General features: G+C 40.3%; 1 protein-coding gene across 1 annotated transcript in view; it reads right to left on the bottom strand.

The window, feature by feature from the left end:
• gan (gigaxonin) overlaps nt 1–20557 on the bottom strand; it is an 87237-nt gene that overhangs the window by 19376 nt on the left and 47304 nt on the right. Inside the window, exons 8-9 of the mRNA XM_067998092.1 lie at nt 20220–20356; nt 17295–17429 (exon numbers count right to left, since the gene is read on the bottom strand). Of these exons, the coding sequence (XP_067854193.1) occupies nt 17295–17429; nt 20220–20356 (272 nt within the window). The remainder of the gene's footprint in view (nt 1–17294; nt 17430–20219; nt 20357–20557) is intronic.

Raw genomic sequence — 20557 nt, 5'->3', positions numbered from 1 at the left:
TTACCAACAGCTAAATCACATCATAGAGTTTGGCATCTGATTGCAAAGGAAACTGGCAAAATATCTCAAGTTAGAAAACCACAGATGACTGAAGGGCATATATAAATGTCCAATTAGAATGGATTCTTTTAAACAATCACTACAGTTGCACATCTTGTAAATTATTTATTTGTGTTCATGTTTGAGCTTCTCAAATGATTTGTAAATAAATCTGTACAATAGTTTGGTCATACAAAGTGTTCTAGGGTTGTGAATATCAATAGAGAACACACGGGCATCCTACATGTTGTCCATTATTCAATTTACTTTGATTGGGGTTAATTGTTAGATCTGGGCTACTCTAACATGACATGACACGGGGTAAAATATTCAGACTTCAGTTTTATGTGATGTGATCTATTTATGGACACCACTGTCAAGCTTTTGCATGCGAAAAAAGGCATTGCAAGAAGTGTGACACACAAGAGACAGCTAAAGGGTGCATCAATGCCTAACTACTCCCCTCATGGACCAAAGACCTGACCAATCTTCTATTATTGACTGGTGGATTTTATAAAACTCCACTTCTAATACTTTATATTACATAGCTTCAGTTATTACCGTTAAACACTTACATGTATTCCAATACATAATGCAAATCTTTAAAAAGATTGGTAGATCTGCCGTGGCACTGTTCTCAGCAAGTCAGAAATTGTCTGTTGCAATGGGGGAGGTTGTGGGAAGTGAAGGAGGGTTGCACATCTCCACTGAAAGGATTAGGAAAGAAGTTTGTAAGATAAAATTAAGTTTTCTTTCATTGGTTCTTGGGAAAATAAAGTTTTCCTTACCCACTGCAAGGAAATAAATTTGTTATCCTCATATACCACAAATAAGTATATCTGTGGATGTCTCACATTATGAATACGATACTGAACGGGCCCTCTATCACATCTGTTTAGGGTGAGGGCTTTTGTCACGAGGGCCAAGAAATATACAATTTAAGAAAACATGAAATTACTTAGCAATTTTCCATCCAGAAAAAAATTACTGCAACTATATTTAGTGTTTAAATTCAGGACTTTTATTCAGAACCAAACTTGAATAATGGCACAATCCTTCCAGACTTTCTGCAGTTCATATCAATTGTTTTAGTTGGTGGTTGTAGTTCTCAGGATAAACATAAATAGAAGAAATATTTCTGATGCATCCATATTGAATACATCAAAAATTTTAAAGAGCAAAATGCTCTTGAATATAGTAACTTACGTTCTCTTTTTCAGCAACGTTTCCTCAGAAAAGGTTGAAGTTTTAAATAGAAATAATTCCAGTTACTTTCATTGCTCCTAGTCCCTGCAGTTTTAGTCCTCAGTAACTTCCCATCAAGAGACAATAACGAAGAACGTAAAAACAAAAGCTATGATACAGATGTAATCAATACACCATGTCACACACACAGTTTTAAAAAAAACAATATGAACATTACCTCACTAAAGCTTTTTGAATTTGGTTCTCTAGCTTTTCTTCAAATAATGTTGAAAAACTGAGCAGAAGGCTGCTAAAAGCTGAAGAAAAATATTCCATCAATACAACTGACTGAATTGTACTGATGCATACTGATTAAGTACACTGCATATACTCAAACTGCACAATCAAAATTCAGCTCCCAAGGTCACAACTCTGCACAACAATATCGTCCAAGCCAAGGCTTTTGGGAGAAACTGAGACCTTCAAGTAATAAATTAGAATGAATGCATTACAAGATACAAAAGACCACTCAATGGATAAATTTAATAATTTTCCTTTAAGAAAAAGGACATAAAAACTTCAGTCAGAGAAAATCCTTTCAGATGACCGGCATCGCAGGAAAAGGGTGACATATAGGTAGGTGTGCACATTGTAAATGGAGAATCTGATATGGGGGTGTTTATATAGGAGCTCACAATGGAACATGAAACCAATGTACCTATTTTAATAATGTATAGATTGTGGAACCAGTATGTTGTTGGAGAGCTGGAGCTGAAAAGTACGCAATTTGAGGATTGTTTTGCATCTGTAAGAAAGAGGGTCAAATGCAGGAGGTAGAAAGAGTAAATTACCCTAGCTGTAAGAATCATTGTTTAGTATGTTCAAAGTTCTCACTAATTAAAGAAAGTACTCCGGGTACTTACAGCATGGCAGAACTAGAGGGAGGAGGAGGATCACATGGTCTGAAAAGATGGGAGTGAGTTGGATGGGGTGGTGCAATTTGGTAGAAGGGGGGATGCTGAGTGTGTAAGCATGGGTTGGGAGGGAAACATGGGAGAATTGGAAAAGTGAAAACTGCCTCTGGGAGAGAGGGCTCTGGAGTTGTGAGCACTGGGTTGGTTGCGGGGTCTGACTGTATTGGAGAGTAGGGTTTATAGATTTAGCAGTGGAGGGCAGCATTGAAGAGGTCCTAGAATATGTGAGTATTGGGAATGGGATCCTGGGTAAGTAGAGTGAACGGTATTGTGGCATCTGGCAGTGGTGGGAGAGAGGATCTTGGGATTTCGGAAGCAGCAAAAAGGGGGCCCTAGGAGCACTGGAAGAATGCATCTCGTGGTGTGCTGGCAGTTAGAGAGTGATCAGGGAGGTGAAGCCTGAAACTTGGGGTGGGGCACACTGTCTGACAGCAGTATGTGGAGCAGGGCTAGGTTCTCTAATGCTCTGTCCCCACCTGCTGACAGACCCATAGCCTGAGAAATGGCAGAGTTCTTAACCATCAGTTAGCAAAACACCAAAGGAGTCACTTTCTGAGTATGCACTAAGGCAGGAAGCCTCACCTGCTGGCAGCACATATTGGAAGTGCTGGCGAGAGCTACTCATGATTTTCTGTCCATTATGGACCACAACCCCAGTCAGTGAGGGACAATTGCACTTATGAGGCTTCCAAAGCTTTGTAGCAGATAAGTGGAAAAGCAGAGAGTACAAAATATACCTGGTGAAAAATATATAGTAAAGGAGTGTGTTGGGCAAACGGAAAAATAGACAAACAGAAAAGCAGAAATTGGGTTGAGGATCGTACAGAGAAAAGATAGTGTTAAGGAGAGGCTTTCACAAAGCCAATGAGTGTGAAAAGAAGAATGAAAGAGGATTAAAAAGAGACAATGAGGCAGAAAGAATTGAAGAGTGGGAGACAAGTAGTATGCCAGTTACAGGTAGAAAGGTAATCTCCACCCCCCCACATGGAACAGGAAATCAACTAGATTATATAATAATTCATTGTGTGCTACAAGGTAGAATGTTCCTATTATACAACAGCAAATCATCCAACTTAGGAAGAACAATACCATGGGAAATCTTTCCATATATTATTGTGTACCTTCTTTTAGCAAGCATGTATATGTGACTGACATCAGTCAACGGCTAGAGCAGTAAACTAATGTGTGCAAATAAACTGTAGTTCAAAAGTACAAGACAGACGTGGCTCATTTTCTGTAATGGAAATCAGCCATTTAGGAATTCTGCCAGCATTTGTGTGTTATGCAGAAAGGCCACTAAGCTCGTGCTTCATGCTATTTTCCTGCTTACATCTGCTCCCATTAAGTTGATGAGCATAGTTGTAGAAGTTACAGAGGAATTGCACCGATCCATAAACAGAATAATATGAAAAAAAACATGGCAGTTGTTGGGGTCTGCACCAACTTAAGGAACACCCACTGAATTAAACTGCAAGTTCAGAAGCCTCACCCTACAAGAGACGCAGTTGAGGGACACAAATAGAGGTGTTTTTGGAGGTGTTTGAGTGCTCCTGGATATCTGCAGAGCAATGTATAGAGAAATACAGTGATTTATAGACATGCGGCTGTGCTCAACATCACAAACCATATTTCCTCAACACATACTTGTGATGTACTTTGGACATGGAATCATGAAGTTTCTTTAAAACATTTGAGCATTGACATTTCTTTTTGCAGCTGTACAAACAGGTATGTTTTATATCAAACAGCTGCAAAAATCATTTTTGATACTTTCCAATGTTGTGATTTACAAACTGCCCTAGAACTTTTCTTGCCGACATTTTCTAAACTGCAAATGTAACTTTTTATTTTGATCCAGAATTATTACTATAATCTGTCACAAACTCTCTTCTGTAGGAGTGATTTGAAAAAAAACATTTGCTGTTATTTGGATGGTTTATTTTTCATTAGAAAACTGTTCCCCTTTTTTTTCATTAATACAATAGGGAGATCATTAATGACTAGGCTACAACAGCAGCAAGCTATTCCAGATACCCTGCAACCCTTTTAAAAGAAAATAAACGTCTGAATACAATTCTCACACTTCCAGTTTCTGCTTCATTTTCTGACTATATCTAGTCACTCATTCTCATTTACTTCCACCTTTCATCTCCCTTCAGGGTTTTTTCTTCTCTTTAGTCTGGCACTGGCTGTGTTCACTGGGATTACTCGTGGCGCCTGTTTTCTCACAACATACTTCACACAAAATGCAAATTGAGGTAGAGCTTACAAAAGAGCTGTGCAATACTTGTTATTTATATTTTATCTAACCATGTTAACATAGCAAAGAATGCAAAGTCAGATCAGAGATCTTAAACTTTCAACTGCCGACATATAACTTGAGCACAGATGGCATTGCAGATCAAGCACACGCTTGAGTGATGACACATGGTCTGATTGGAGGAGGAAGAAAAAAAAAATCAAACATTCAACAGATGAAGGTTATCATCTGTTGTTGCAACTTAAAACATGAGCAGTTTTGAGAGATCAGAAAAAAATTATTTACTACTTGACGATCTCTTGGGGCAAACAAAAAAGCAAACGTGTCTCTGCTCATCTCCCACTATAATTCCGACTGCAACTTTGTGTTCGTTTGTCTTGGACTCTTTTCTGTCATCTTCATTTTTTCCTCTGTATGACTCTCATATTTTCTCAACGTTGGCTCCATATCTGTTTCTGACTTTATTTTTCTCCCTTTCTGTGGTCCTTCCCTCAATCTCATTTTTCTTCTGTACAATTCCCACTCTGTATAATTGGCTGAGTGGTGGCATGCTCACCTCTGGGGAGAAGGATGTGGATTCAAGCCTCAGTACAGATTTCAGCACATAATCTAAGTGATAGTGCAGTACTGAGGAAGTGCTGCATTGCTAGAGGTATTGCTCTTCTTTTGGATTGGAAATTAAACCTGTTCAGGTGGGCATAAAAGATCCTATTCACTAGCTGATTAAGAGTTCTCCTGTTGTCCTAGCCGGCATTCATCCCTCAACCAATACATCAAAACAAATTAACTAGTTATTGATCTCAATGCTATTTGTGCAACCCTGCTGTGCACAAATTGGCATCACATTTGCCTTCATAACGGTGACTACACTTCAAAAGTAATTCAATGGTTGTGAAGTGTTTTGGGATGTTCTGAGGACGTGAAATGCAAGTCTTTCTCTCACACACACATTTACTCTTTCGTTCTATATGTCTCACTCTGCATGTTGAATCACTTACTGCAGGGTTAAATTCAACCCATCTCCTTGCCAAAACCATTTAAACCTACATATCTGATTGCCATTTTGAACTTTTAGAACACCCGTTTCTGTATTATCACTAAAAAGAGAATTTTAAACATATTTCTTAACTTTATTCAAAAAAACATGCAGAACAAGAACGGTGTCACTGCAAATGTTTCAATGTAAAATAAACTGCAATTTTTTTTGCCATTTTGGTGTATGAAATGCTATCGCTGTCCTTTAATCATTTATAGGAGGAATCCATTGACTAGACTTGATGTATATTCCACACCAAAACTGCAATTCTATTGAAAGGATTTAAAAACTTTGAGCTATCACAACATAATTGGAAGAAATTAATGCAAAGACCAGAAAATATCTAACCCAACAATCATATTAGACACAAAGAACAAAGTTTGTACAAGTTGGACATGGATCAGCATATTTAGGTTAAAATGGAACTTATTAGTACCTTACAGCTAAATGTATTGAGATGGCTGGATTGGACACTTAGGGTACTTAGAAGTGCTCATTCTGAAAGTTGTGCAATCATCTGTAAAACATGAGGGCTTGTGTGACAGGTGAAAATCAATAAAATTTCTGCTGAAAACTGTAAATCAAATCTAATCTCATAACATCTACGATTTTAGTGCAAAAACTTGAGAAACTGTTCCCAACTGCAACAGACTGACAATATATTAGGGTCAGCAATCTCTTCAGTGTGGTAATAGTCAGATTTCCTTTAATAGTGTTGACAATTCTCTATTTATCCACCAATGACAGACTAGCGCTAAGAACCAAACCAGCCTTGCAAATTTCAAACAGCTGAACATGGTGACAATCCTGACATGACATTATAGTAAATATAAGCTTTATCTGCAAGAGGGTGACTCATGAAGCCAGGATGCCTTCAGTAAATCCAGTTTTTCCAGAATGAGGTCCTATCTTGCAACTCTTGCATTTACCAAATTTCCACCCTACCAAACATGTCTCAGTCTACATTACTTCACAGTGTGAGGTTCTATTGTAGGGAATAATGGAGAACCAATAATAAATTCCAAGACTGTAATCTAATCCAGAAATTCAGATTACATCATTAACCACAAGAGTGACAATCAAGCAACTTATAACTGTCATCCACATGGCCCGATTAAATTACACTCAATGACGTGTACACTTTTAAAAAAAAACTATTGTGGTCTTATGTGACCGCTTAAAATTTTGGGTTCATATTTGTGCTGGTATCAGTTGTCAGTGAGCTCCATGTTGTTAGTGTGTGAAAGTGTTCACATGCAGGAATAATAATTGCAACACCATAACTGTAAGATGAACTCAGGAAGAATTTGCATTTGGTTACCAGGAAATTCTACATCCAATGTATATATATATATATATATATATATATAATGAACATATTGGACATTGTCAGGTTAAACGTTCTCATGTTCATTATATGGAAATTCATTAACTCTGAAGTGCCAAATCAAATAGCATGTTGAAGTAAACAAGGCAACAATGGAGCCTCCGGAGCCCTATGTATGCCTTCAGGGATAGCCAAGATTGCTGCCTGACAGAAATCTCAGTCTGCCCATACTGGCCAGCAAAGCAGTTATGTGCCTGCTTGCCTGTACACACTTTCCCCATCCATATGGGGAAGGATTGGCAGCCAGAAACAGCAACAGATCAGGGCCTAAAACAATTGGACTTGTGGATGTGCAGTTGATTTTTTTCTGTTCTGTCTGGAATATAAATGCTTTCCACAGCAGCAAGACCCTGAATTGCTATTAAAGAACAGTTTCTCAAAGTGGTTCTGTAACATTGACACATTATAAGAGCTCTTCTTTCCGCATAGGCTCAGCCCATAATTGCTGGTCGACAGCTGTAGCTAATCTGATGGTGAAATGCAGTCCAGGAAGTCGCACGCAATCATTCAATGACTGCATCATCTGGCTCGACATGACAATTATACTGTTTTTCAAACTTTCTGACAGTTGGGATAGACAACGTACCTTAATTCTGAAAATCTAACTAAAATCTAGGGTAGGGTCTCATTCTGGAATTTCTTTTTCATACATCCTAGACTTGTGAAGAAAGTCATAGAAATGGCACAGGCTTTGACATCGTTGGATATGGAAGCTGTACCAGAAGACAGGAGGGCTGTTAATTTAAAACTTCTATTCAGAAAGCAATAAACCAGGTAACTATATACCAGTCAACCTAATATCAGTTATGGGTAAGCTTCTACAGACCATAATGCAGGATAAAATTAATACTCACTTAGAAAGGCTTGGGTTGATTCTTTTTAATTCGTTCATGGGATTAAGGATAGCCAGCATGGATTTGTAAAAGTCATGCCATTTTTGACAAATTTAACAGAGCTCGGAGGAAAAAACATAGTGGATGTTGTGTAGATGGACTTTCAAAAGGTGCTTGGGGAGATGTTGCATAGGAAGCGTGCTGATAAAATTAAATTGCATGGTATTAAATGGAATGTGGCAACATGGATAGGAAATTGGTTAAAGGACAGAAAACAGACAGTAGTAGGTAATGGGTGCTTTTCAGACTAAGGGGTAGAAATAGTGTTGTCCCTCAAGGATCACTGTTGGGTCAACTGCTCTTCACATTTTTTTAAAATACAGATTTTTTTTTTCGTTCATGGGATGTGGGCGTCGCTGGCAAGGCCGGCATTTATTACCCATCCCTAATTGCCCTTGAGAAGGTGGTGGTGAGCCGCCTTCTTGAACCACTGCAGTCCGTGTGGTGAAGGTTCTCCCACAGTGCTGTTAGGGAGTTCCAGGATTTTGACCCAGCGACGATGAAGGAACGGTGATATAGTGCCAAATCGGGATGGTGTGTGACTTGGAGGGGAACGTGCAGGTGGTGTTGTTCCCATGTGCCTGCTGCTCTTGTCCTTCTAGGTGGTAGAGGTTGCAGGTTTGGGAGGTGCTGTCGAAGAAGCCTTGGCAAGTTGCTGCAGTGCATCCTGTGGATGGTACACACTGCAGCCACTGTGCGCCGGTGGTGAAGGGAGTGAATGTTTAGGGTGGTGGATGGGGTGCCAATCAAGTGGGCTGCTTTGTCCTGGATGGTGTCGAGCTCCTTGAGTGTTGTTGGAGCTGCATTCATCCAGGCAAGTGCAGAATATTCCATCACACTCCTGACTTGTGCCTTGTAGATGGTGGAAAGGCTTTGGGGAGTCAGGAGGTGAGTCACTCGCCACAGAATACCCAGCCTCTGACCTGCTCTTATAGCCACAGTATTTATATGGCTGGTCCAGTTAAATTTTTGGTCAGTGGTGACCCCCAGGATGTTGATGGTGCGGGATTTGGTGATGGTAATGCCGTTGAATGTCAAGGGGAGGTGGTTAGACTCTCTATTGTTGGAGATGGTCATTGCCTGGCACGAATGTTACTTGCCACTTATGAGCCCAAGCCTGGATGTTGTGCAGGTCTTGCTGCATGCGGGCTTGGACTGCTTCATTATCTGAGGGGTTGCGAATGGAACTGAACACTGTGCAATCATCAGCGATCATCCCCATTTCTGACCTTATGATGGAGGGAAGGTCATTGATGAAGCAGCTGAAGATGGTTGGGCCGAGGACACTGCCCTGAGGAACTCCTGCAGCAATGTCCTGGGGCTGAGATGATTGGCCTCCAACAACCACTATCATCATCCTTTGTGCTAGGTATGACTCCAGCCATTGGAGAGGTTTCCCCCTGATTCCCATTGACTTCAATTTTACTAGGGCTCCTTGGTGCCACACTCGATCAAATGCTGCCTTGATGTCAAGGACAGTCACTCTCACCTCACCTCTGGAATTCAGCTCTTTTGTCCATGTTTGGACCAAGGCTGTAATGAGGTCTGGAGCCGAGTGGTCCTGGCAGAACCCAAACTGAGTATCAGTGAGCAGGTTATTGGTGAGTAAGTGCCGCTTGATAGCACTGTCGACGACACCTTCCATCACTTTGCTGATGATTGAGAGTAGACTGATGGGGCGGTAATTGGCAGGATTGGATTTGTCCTGCTTTTTGTGGACAGGACATACCTGGGCAATTTTGCACATTGTCGGGTAGATGCCAGTGTTGTAGCTGTACTGGAACAGCTTGGCTAGAGGCGCAGCTAGTTCTGGAGCACAAGTCTTCAGTACTACAGCCGGAATGTTGTCGGGGCCCATAGCCTTTGCTGTATCCAGTGTTCTCAGCCGTTTCTTGATATCACGTGGAGTGAATCGAATTGGCTGAAGACTGGCTTCTGTGATGGTGGGGATATCAGGAGGAGGCAGAGATGGATCATTCACTCGGGGCGCTTCTGGCTGAAGATGACTGCAAACGCTTCAGCCTTGTCTTTTGCACTCACATGCTGGACTCCGCCATCATTGAGGATGGGGATGTTTACGGAGCCTCCTCCTCTTGTTAGTTGTTCAATTGTCCACCACCATTCATGACTGCAGAGCTTTGATCTGATCCGTTGGTTGTGGAATCGCTTAGCTCTGTCTATAGCATGTTGCTTCCGCTGTTTAGCGTGCACGTAGTCCTGAGTTGTAGCTTCACCAGGTTGGCACCTCATTTTTAGGTACGCCTGGTACTGCTCCTGGCATGCTCTTCTACACTCCTCATTGAACCAGGGTTGATCCCCTGGCTTGTTGGTAATGGTAGAGTGAAGAATATGCCGGGCCATGCGGTTTCAGATTGTGCTGGAATACAATTCTGCTACTGCTGATGGCCCACAGCGCCTCATGGATGCCCAGTTTTGAGCTGCTAGATCTGTTCTGACTCTATCCCATTTAGCACGGTGGTAATGCCACACAACACATTGGATGGTATCCTCAGTGTGAAGACGGAACTTCATCTCCACGAGGACTGTGCGATGGTCACTCCTACCAATACTGTCAGGGACAGATGCATTTGCGACAGGTAGATTGGTGAGGATCGAGGTCAAGTAAGTTTTTCCCTCGTGTTGGTTCGCTCACCACCTGCCGCAGGCCCAGTCTGGCAGCTATGTCCTTCAGGACTCGGCCAGCTTGGTCAGTAGTGGTGCTACCGAGCCACTCTTGGTGATGGACATTGAAGTCCCCCACCCAGAGTACATTCTGAGCCCTTGCTACCCTCAGTGCTTCCTCCAAGTGGTGTTCAACATGGAGGAGGACTGATTCATCAGCTGAGGGAGGGCGGTCGGTGGTAATCAGCAGGAGGTTTCCTTGTCCATGTTTGACCTGATGCCATGAGATTTCATGGGGTCCAGAGTCAATGTTGAGGACTCCCAGGGCCACTCCGTCCTGACTGTATATCACTGTACCGCCACCTCTGGTCGGTCTGTCCTGCCGGTGGGACAGGACATACCCAGGGATGGTGATGGAAGAGTCTGGGACGATAGCTGAAAGGTATGATTCTGTGAGTATGGCTATGTCAGGTTGTTGCTTGACTAGTCTGTGGGACAGCTCTCCCAATTTTGGCACAAGTCCCCAGATGTTAGTGAGGAGGACTTTGCAGGGTTGACTGGGCTTGGTTTGCCTTTGTCGTGTCCGGTGCCGGGTGGTCCGTCCGGTTTTATTCTTATTATGACTTTTTTTAGCGAGATTTTACAACTGAGTGGCTTGCCAGGCCATTTCAGAGGGCAATTAAGAATCAACCACATTGCGGTGGTTCTGGAGTCACATCTTGGCCAGACCGGGTAAGGTCGGCATGTTTCCTTCCCTAAAGGACATTAGTGAACAAGATCGGTTTTTACGACAATCCGGTAGTTTCATGGCCACCATTACTGATACTAGTATTTTAATTCCAGATTTTATTTAATTAATTGAATTTAATTAATTGAATTTAAATTCCCCAGCTGCCGTGGCAGGATTTGAACTCATGACTCCGGATTATTAGTCCAGGCCTCTGGATTACTAGTCCAGTAACATAACCATTATGCTACCGTATCCTGTCTGGACGAATATAGAGGGCACAATATCAAACTCTGTAGACAACATAAAAATAGTGAGCATGGTGGACTGTGGGGAGAACTGTAAGCAATTTCAAGAGGTTGTAGACAGGTTGGAAGATGAGGCAGATAGATACCAGATGAAATTTAATGTGGAGAAATGAGGGGTGATCCATTTTGGGAGGATGAATAAGAGGAGAATATTTACACTAAATGGCAAAACTTTTAAAAAAGACAAAGTAGAGGAGCAGAGACACTTCGAGGTTCAGATACATAAAACTTTAAAAGTGGGAGGACAAATTGATAAAAAGCTGTAAAAAGCATTTGGGATCCTAGATTTTGTAAATTGGGCATAAAGTACAAATGCAAAGAGGTAATGCTAAACCTACATAAATCACCAGTTAGGCCACAGTTAGAATATTGATTCCATTTTTGGGCAGCTTGCTTTAGGAACAATATCAAGGCCATGGAGAGGGTGCAGATGAGATTCACCAAGAATGAAAAAGTTAGGCTATTTCTATAACTGCCGGCTGATCTGCAACAGTAGTTTTATCCCCAGGCGGCAAGTTGAAAATCCACTGCAGCAACTTCGTAAACCATTCCCCCTACCACTGAGGTCATCATGGTTTAAAAATGATGTGGAGATGCCGGTGATGGACTGGGGTTGACAATTGTAAACAATTTTACAACACCAAGTTATAGTCCAGCAATTTTATTTTAAATTCACAAGCTTTCGGAGGCTTCCTCCTTCCTCAGGTAAATGTTCAGGCTCCTGAACATTTACCTGAGGAAGGAGGAAGCCTCCGAAAGCTTGTGAATTTAAAATAAAATTGCTGGACTATAACTTGGTGTTGTAAAATTGTTTACAATGGTTTAAAAAAGCACAAAAGAAATGAGAGAAAGAAAATCAGGATGATGCTAGCACGTTTATATTACATTGGAAGGTGTTGATATGTACTGAACACATGATAGCCAATCTTTAACATTTCATTCCATTGTGACACTCCATCATAATATGAGTTTTTTGTGCCAATAATTTTGTAATTTTTGGTTTGAACACATCAGTTTAGCTCAGTTGGTAGTACTTTCGTCTTGGGGTCAAAAGGTTGCAGCTTTCAATCCCCACTCTAGCATTTAAGCACAAAATTTAGGCTGACACTTCAGTGCAATACTGAGGGAGTGCTGCATTATCGGAGGTGCCATGCTTTGGTTGAGACGTTTAGCCAATCTGAATTGTCTGCCTATTCAGCTGGGTGTTAAAGATCCCATGGGTTTACTTGAAGAGCAGCAAGTTGTCCAAGCATCCAACATTCTTCCCTCAACCAATATCACTACAAAAATAGATTAACTGATCATTCATCTTATTGCCGATTGTGAAAACCTGCCACATTTGCCTACGTAACAGAGACAACACTTCAAAAGTAATTCACAGTATACAAAGTGCTTTGGGTCACCTTGAGAGACATGATAAAGAGCTATATAAATTCGAGTTCTTTCTTTGCAACAAACCAGTATAAAAAAACATACTTCGTAAAAAACATAATTGTTGTAAAATCATGTTGAGAGATCGAGGGATACTTGAAAAGTAATTTTTGCATATAACAGGCAGATTTATAAAAAGAGGCAGAGTATACACCAACAACTCAAACAATGGAAATACCTCTAAAGGGGGAAGTGAAATGGAAGAAATGCCTCAAACTCAAGTAAAGGTTACAGGCAATGCTTTCATAGTTATTTTTCCTTTCACTTTGGAAAAAAACCTTTGGATATAATCACTGAAACTTCCCTGAGGAATTTGTTAATCTGCTTAGTTTATATACATAGAATATGTATACATATTATACCCAAGTAAAAGACTGAAATGTTTCTAGCGAAGCACTTGCTTTTTATAAGATATAATTACAGTCCTAGTCCACACTCATAATCCTTTAAAGTTTTCTTTTTTTGACACAGGATTAAAAAAGTGGAAAAAAATAAGATTTACCAACATAACCACAGGTTGTTACACTCTTGTAACCTAATCCCAGGCACCTGTTATCCTCCGTTTAAAATATGACTGTCACCACACACTTTACTGAATACTTTTTACAGCAGACAGGAGTAGCATTTAGGCAGAAACATATAAAACTCGATTCACATGTAAGGAAGCACCTGGAGACTTAACTCCTAAGATTTAAGCAGTAACAAATTAAAAATTAATGGATGCAGAAAGGGCCAGCAGATTATAGATACAATAGAAAAACTATGAGATCTTCAAATGCTCAAAAACGTTGCTAAAGTCCTTTTGTTATGGGTCAAATAACTGTCTCTTTAACCAAATAGGGTGAATTTTCAACTTAGAATCATAGAAAGGTTGCAGCATGGAAGCAGGCCATTCGGCCCATCGAGTCTGCACAGGGTCTATGCAAGAGCAATCTAGCTAGTCCCGCTCCCCCACCCTATCCCCGTAACCCTGCGAATTTTTCCTTTCAAGTACTTATCCAGTTCCCTTTTGAAAGCCACGATTGAATCGTCCTACACTACCCCCCACCCCGGCAGTGCATTCCAGATCATAACCACTCGCTGTGTAGAAAAGCTTTTCCTCATGTCACTTTTGGTTCTTTTGTCAATCACTTTAAATCTATGTCCACTGGTTCTTGAACCTTCCGCCAATGGGAACAGTTTCTCTGTATCTAGACCCTTCATGATTTTGAATACCTCTATCAAATCTCCTCTCAATCGTCTCTGTTCCAAGGAGAACAATCTCAGCTTCTCCCGTCTATCCACATTACTAAGGTCCCTCATCCATGGAATCATTCCAGTAAATCTTTTCTGCACCCTCTCTAAGGCTTTCACATCTTTACTAAAGAGCAGTGCCCAGAACTGGACACAATACTCCAGTTGAGATCGAACCAGTGTTTTATAAATGTTCATGTCTTCCTTGCTCTTGTACTCTATGCCTCTATTTATAAAGCCCAGGATCCCGGATGCTTTTTTAACTGCTTTCTCAACCTGCCCTGCCACCTTCAACGATTTGTGCACATATACACCCAGATCTCTCTGTTCCTGTACCCCTTTTAGAATTGTGCCCTCCTCATTCTTCCTATCGAAATGTACCACTTCGCATTTTCCGGTGTTCAATTTCATCTGCCCATTTTACCAGCCTGTCTATATCCTCTTGAAGTCTATCACTATCCTCCTCACTGTTCACTACACTTCCAAGTTTTGTGTCATCTGCAAATTTTGAAATTGTGCCCTGTACACCCAAGTCATTAATATATATCAAGAAAAGCAGTGTCCTAGTGCCGTTCCCTGGGGAACACCACTGTACACCTTCCTCCAACCCGAAAAACAACCATTCACCACTACTCTCTGCTTCCTGTTACTTAGCCAATTTTGTATCCATGCTGCTATTGCCCCCTTTATTCCATGGGCTTCAATCTTGATGACAAGCCTATTACGCGGCACTTTATTAAATGCCTTATGAAAGTCCATATACACCACATCAACTGCATTGCCCTCATCTACCCTCTCTGTTACCTCATCAAAAAACTCGATCAGGTTAGTTAAACAGATTTGCCTTTAACAAATCCATGCTGGCTTTCCCTAATCAATCCACACTTGTCCAAGTGACTGTTAATTCTGTCCCGGATTATCATTTCTAAAAGTTTCCCCACCACTAAGTTTAAACTGAGTGGCCTGTAGTTGCTGGGTTTATCCTTAAACCCTTTTTTGATCAAGGGTTTAACATCTGCAATTCTCCAGTCCTCTGGCACCAACCCCGTATCTAAGGATGTATGGAAGATTATGGCCAGTACCTCTGCAATTTCCACCCTTACTTCCCTCAGCAACCTAGGATGCATCCCATCCAGACTGGGTGACTTATCTATTTTCAGTACAGCTAGCCTTTCTAGTACCTCCTCTTTATCAATTATTACCCCAATCAGTATCTCAATTACATCTTCCTTTACTGAGACACTGGCAGCATCTTCTTCCTTGGTAAAGACAGATGCAAAGTACTCATTTAGTACCTCGGCCATGCCCTCTGCCTCCAGGAGTAGATCTCCGTTTTGGTCTCTGAATGGCCCTACCCCTCCTCTTACTACCCGTTCACATGCCTATAGAAGACTTTTGGATTCCCTTTTACGTTTGCTGCCAGTCTATTCTCATACTCTCTCTTTGCCCCTCTTATTTCCTTTTTCACTTACCCTCTGAACTTTCTATATTCAGCCTGGTTCTCACTTGTGTTATCAACCTGACACCCCTTTTTTCTGCTTCATCTTACTCTCTATCTCTTTTCTCATCCAGGGAGCTCTGGCTTTAGTTGCCCTATCTTTCTCCTGCGTGGGCATGTACCTAGACTGTACCTGAACCATATCCTCCTTAAAGGCTGCCCATTGCTCAATTAGTTTTGCCTGCCAATCTTTGATTCCAAATTATCCGGGCCAGATCAGTTCTCATCCCACTCAAATTGGCCCTCCTCCAATTGAGTATTTTTACTTTAGAGTGGTCCATGTCCTTTTCCATAGCTATTCTAAATCTTACGATACTATGATCGCTATTCCCTAAATGTTCCCCCACTGACACTTGCTCCACTTGGCCCGCCTCATTCCCCAGAACCAAATCCAGCAATGCCTCATTCCTTGTTGGGCCGGAAATGTACTGGTCAAGAAAGTTCTCCTGAACACACTTCAAAAATTCCTCCTTCAAAAACTTCAATACAGCACTATTTATTACAGGCTTAACATATAATTGCAGAGTGGCCAATGTTTATTATTGAAATTGATGGAGGAACTAGCTGCATTTCCCCAGGAAGGAATGTCATGGACAGTGAACAAAAATACATGATTATAATCAAAGAAGGCAAATAGGAAAAATGTAATTTCTGATACCAGCCACTTTTCTCACTGAAACACAACTATAAATTAATGGTACCTGTAAGTGTTAGCCTGGCTCAATTGGTAGGAATATCGCCTCTGAGTCAGAAGATTGTGGTTTTAAACCCCACCCCGAGACTTGAGCAAACAGTCCAAGTTGAAACTCCAGCACAGTACTGAAGGAATGCTGTATTGTCCTTCAGATGAGATATCTGCTTGTTCCTCAGTTCAGGGGGATATAAAAGATTCCATACATGATTTGAAGAGAAACTGGGAGTTCTCCTAGTGTCCTGATCAATAATCCTCCTTTAACCACCACTGTTAACAGATTAACTGGTCACCCATCTCATTTTCCTGTCAGTAGGACACAGCTGTGCACAAATTGGCTGCTTTCCCAAACTTATTGGATATAAAGTGTATTTGGTCTTCCCAAGACATCACAAGGAGTTATATAAAGGCTAGTTTTTCTTTAGCTTATATTTCAATTTCTACACTATTAAAATGTGGGTTTGCAGGCAGTGGGAATTACTTTTTAAAAGAACAAACTGTTAGGCATTCTCTTTAAACAACCATCTATTAAATGACAAGACAACATAACACGTACCTTAACTATTTTTGTAATTGCACAAAAATTAACTTTGACGCTAGCGATAGTATTTATTAGAATAATTAAAATTCAGAAAATGAAGGAATGAACTTCTAAAAGGTTCTAACATTAAGTGCATGGCATCTATGGTGATGCAACTTCTAATCATTGCTGCTGGCCTTTGTACTTCAACAGGTATCAGCAGTTATCTGTACTTGCTCTCATACCTGTCATATAAAAAAGACTTAACACACATCAGTCTTCTTCATTTGAATGCAACAACTCTTAAGTAAATTCATAACGATTACGAATACTTAGTTTACATGCCAGAAGGAAATCAATGTATGCATTGATTTTTCTAGCTAATAAGTCCATTCGGACTCAGAGGCTGTTATCAAAAATCATTTGTTTTTTTAACATTATTCTTGCCTTGCTGAGGTTACTGTAGCAATGACTGCTTCCTCTCGGTTACCTTTTGAAATGATCATGGTAAAATTCTGATTTGCAAGTCACCATCTCACTGCTTTCTGCATTGTCACCTTCACGACTACGAACTCCACCGAAAACATACAGCTCCAGGCCAACACCACATGCTACTGCACCAAACCTACAAAGCAAAGAAACACCTAATTACAAACAACCAATTTAATTTACTGTACCTAGGCAACATTTAAAATGCAAATGTTAACAGTCAGTCATATATTAGGCTTCCTGTATCATATCTAGTACAACGGTCATTTGAATGATTAAAACCAGCTTCTTGAATGTGATTTTATCAGTTGAGATTCTCCACCACCGTGGACAATTTTTATTGTGGTAAACAAACTAATACATCTATTACAAGCAGGGCTGAAATATATTTGTGATTATCCTCAAATGAGGATTTTCGATTTCCTCATTCCCTTTCTTAGCTTTTCATGATGAAGAAAAAACTGCAAATTAAACATCATAAAATGTACATTTATTTGGCATACAGCAATTTGTTATTACAAATACATCCTGCCTAATCTGAGTAAAGCTCATTTACTGTTTAGTCATGTAACAAAAAAGCACAGTACAATAAATAGCCAACATTTATTATAAATTCTAGTTAATCTCCTGTGGCACTGTACATGGTAAGTCAAAAATATGGTCCCTCTTACCCATTTCTGTTGTTTTCCAGTTGCTGTTTCTCTGTCTCTTCTCGTCTGCTTTTGTCTCCCTTTCTCCTCTCTCCTACTTCTTGCTCCCTAATTCCCTTAGCTTCTCTCTGTTGTCTTATGCTTCTTTCTTTGCCTTTTACTTCTTTCCTTTAGGGTGAGAGGTGGTCTCCCAGTCCCCCACTGCCTCCAGTTTAAAATTCTCACACTTGTAAATTCCTTCATGGCCCCCCTTCCTATTTCAGCAACCTCCTCCAGCTCGACATTCCTCTGACTTAATTTTTTGTGCATCCTCCCGTCCCCTTTGCCCTACCACTGGCAGTCATGCCCTCAGCTGTCTAGATCCCGTGCTCTGGAATTCCCTCCCACCCCCGACTCCTCCTTAAAATCCATCTCTTTGACCAAGCCCTCCTAATATCTACTTCTTTGCTTGGCATCCATGTGTGTCTGAATACAACTCTCTGACATGGCTTTGGATATTTTTCTATGTTCACTCAAACCCCGTTTTTTAAAAATTCCTGTTTGGTCCTTGTTTCCTCCTTAATGTAAAGTGCTTTGAAACATCTTCCTGCAAGACAGCAGCACTATGGAAATTCAAACTGTCATCACCCCTCAGATGCCACCATTTTCACCGCCTCCAGAACGTTTTACATAAAATCACGATACATGGGCAGCAAATTGTGCTACATGCATTACATGTAGAAAGTCGCAGGACTTGTCATTGTGTGTTGTGTCACACCAAATCACTTGCCCTTTTTATAATCTTTTTGAAATTGCTTTAGTCCCTAGACTTAATGACATTACCTGAATACCACTGTAAGTAGTTATTTTTGATCATTAAAGGTTTTTTTGCCTAAAATAATTTGAATTATTCAGTACTTTCTTCAGTGACAAAATCAAAGGTCGTTCAAACTGTTTTTGGTCGATAGGAATAGAACTGATGGGCTGAATGACCTTTTCTCGGCCCATGCAATTTGATACTTCACTAAAAGTATGCAATCAATGTTACAGCTGCCACACTGTGCACTACAGAGAAAAACACCCACGAGGAACTTTAACAACAGCCTTCATCATAAACTTTAAAAAAATAAACTTTGCTGCAAATCACTTACTGATTCCTGTGGAATTCACAATCATGTTATTCCAATGAAACAACTTCAGCATGATTGGGGATGGAAGTATTACAGAGACCATGACAAAAGACAGAGGAACTAATCAATCCCAACTCAAATTGTCCCGCTTTAACAGTTTGTTTATAATGGGAAAATGTAGAATTATTAGGGCAGATGAAATACTGATTTTAAAAATCGATTTTCACTTTTTTTAAATATTAAAAAGTCAGACCACATTACATTGAGCACAACTATGCAGTACTAGTGCTTTAAAAAGTGTTCAAACTTCTAATTTAAACAGTGCTGATTACATCATTATGGGAACTGTTTTGAAGAGGAATTACTGAGAGACATTCACATTAATAAAGCAGAATTCCCATCATATGTTAATAACAATCTCTCCAGTAATGTTAATTCAGTTCTTTTATGTCATCAGGCTCAGTAACTCCCCTCAGCTAGCTTCCTCCAATGAGGTTTTACTAACTGTTTAAACAAATATTTGCCACCTTAAAAACAATCAAGGAAAACAGGCAGGACGTTAAATCGTAATTCATAGCAATTTTGATATTTAAAAACAGGGTGTTAATGGTGAAACTCCCTCTTTAGAGAGTGGTTGTTGTGTCAGTATGAATATTTCAGGAAGACAGAGTTCCTGGCAAACCCAGGTGTAGCCTCCTCCAAAAAAAACACCACTTGAAGCAATGCCAAGCTGTACACAAGGGACACTGCAGCAGATGCTATAAAATACTGTTGTTCAACTTTCTGCAATGCAGTTATCACTTTTGTGTTAGCAATTCTTATAAATTTAAAATTCCACCAGAAGCAGTTAGCAAAGGATTGAAACAATTGCATTATTCATTGTGCTTTATTCACTGACTCTTGCAGAGCCGTTGTCATTTGCTTGACGTCAAGAGTAGGCAAATTGTGTTCAGACTGAGTTTCCTTACATGAAGTTGGCCAAGATGACTTGTAAAAGAAAGTACGGTTGGCTTCTCCAAATGAAAAAATGAATCAAATCATTTGAGCAGATAATCTCTATCAAAACATAAATCTAAGCACAGTTGCCATGTTAACACAGCTACATACAGGTTAACACAGCTATATACAGAGTAACTAAATTACAGAAAAAGTTGATTACACACTAACCTCTTTTCTTTCAATGGGCAAATTGCAGTCCACTGCTGGGTCTTGGGGTCATAGGACTCAACAGATTCAAACAATTTTCCATATGAGCCACCACCCATTGCATAAATCTTTTTCTTCATAGCTGCATAGCAGCCAATCTGTTAGAAAACAAATGTGGAAATTTCAATCTTTCAACATCCATCATTAATTTAAAAACACAGCCAGCTGTTTAGGGAAATGTTAAAATTGCTAAGTGAATTGGCTGAATTTCTGCAATGTTGACAATGTGTGCAGGATATTTATATATCTGAATAATCATAAACAGCAGAAAATTAAAATAGTTAAATGTGTACTTCATT

This window comes from Heptranchias perlo, chromosome 16 (assembly GCF_035084215.1).
Source record: "Heptranchias perlo isolate sHepPer1 chromosome 16, sHepPer1.hap1, whole genome shotgun sequence".
Lineage (NCBI taxonomy): Eukaryota > Metazoa > Chordata > Chondrichthyes > Hexanchiformes > Hexanchidae > Heptranchias > Heptranchias perlo.
The sequence above is the reverse complement of the archived record's forward strand: the minus strand, read 5'-3'. Positions and strand labels throughout refer to the sequence as shown.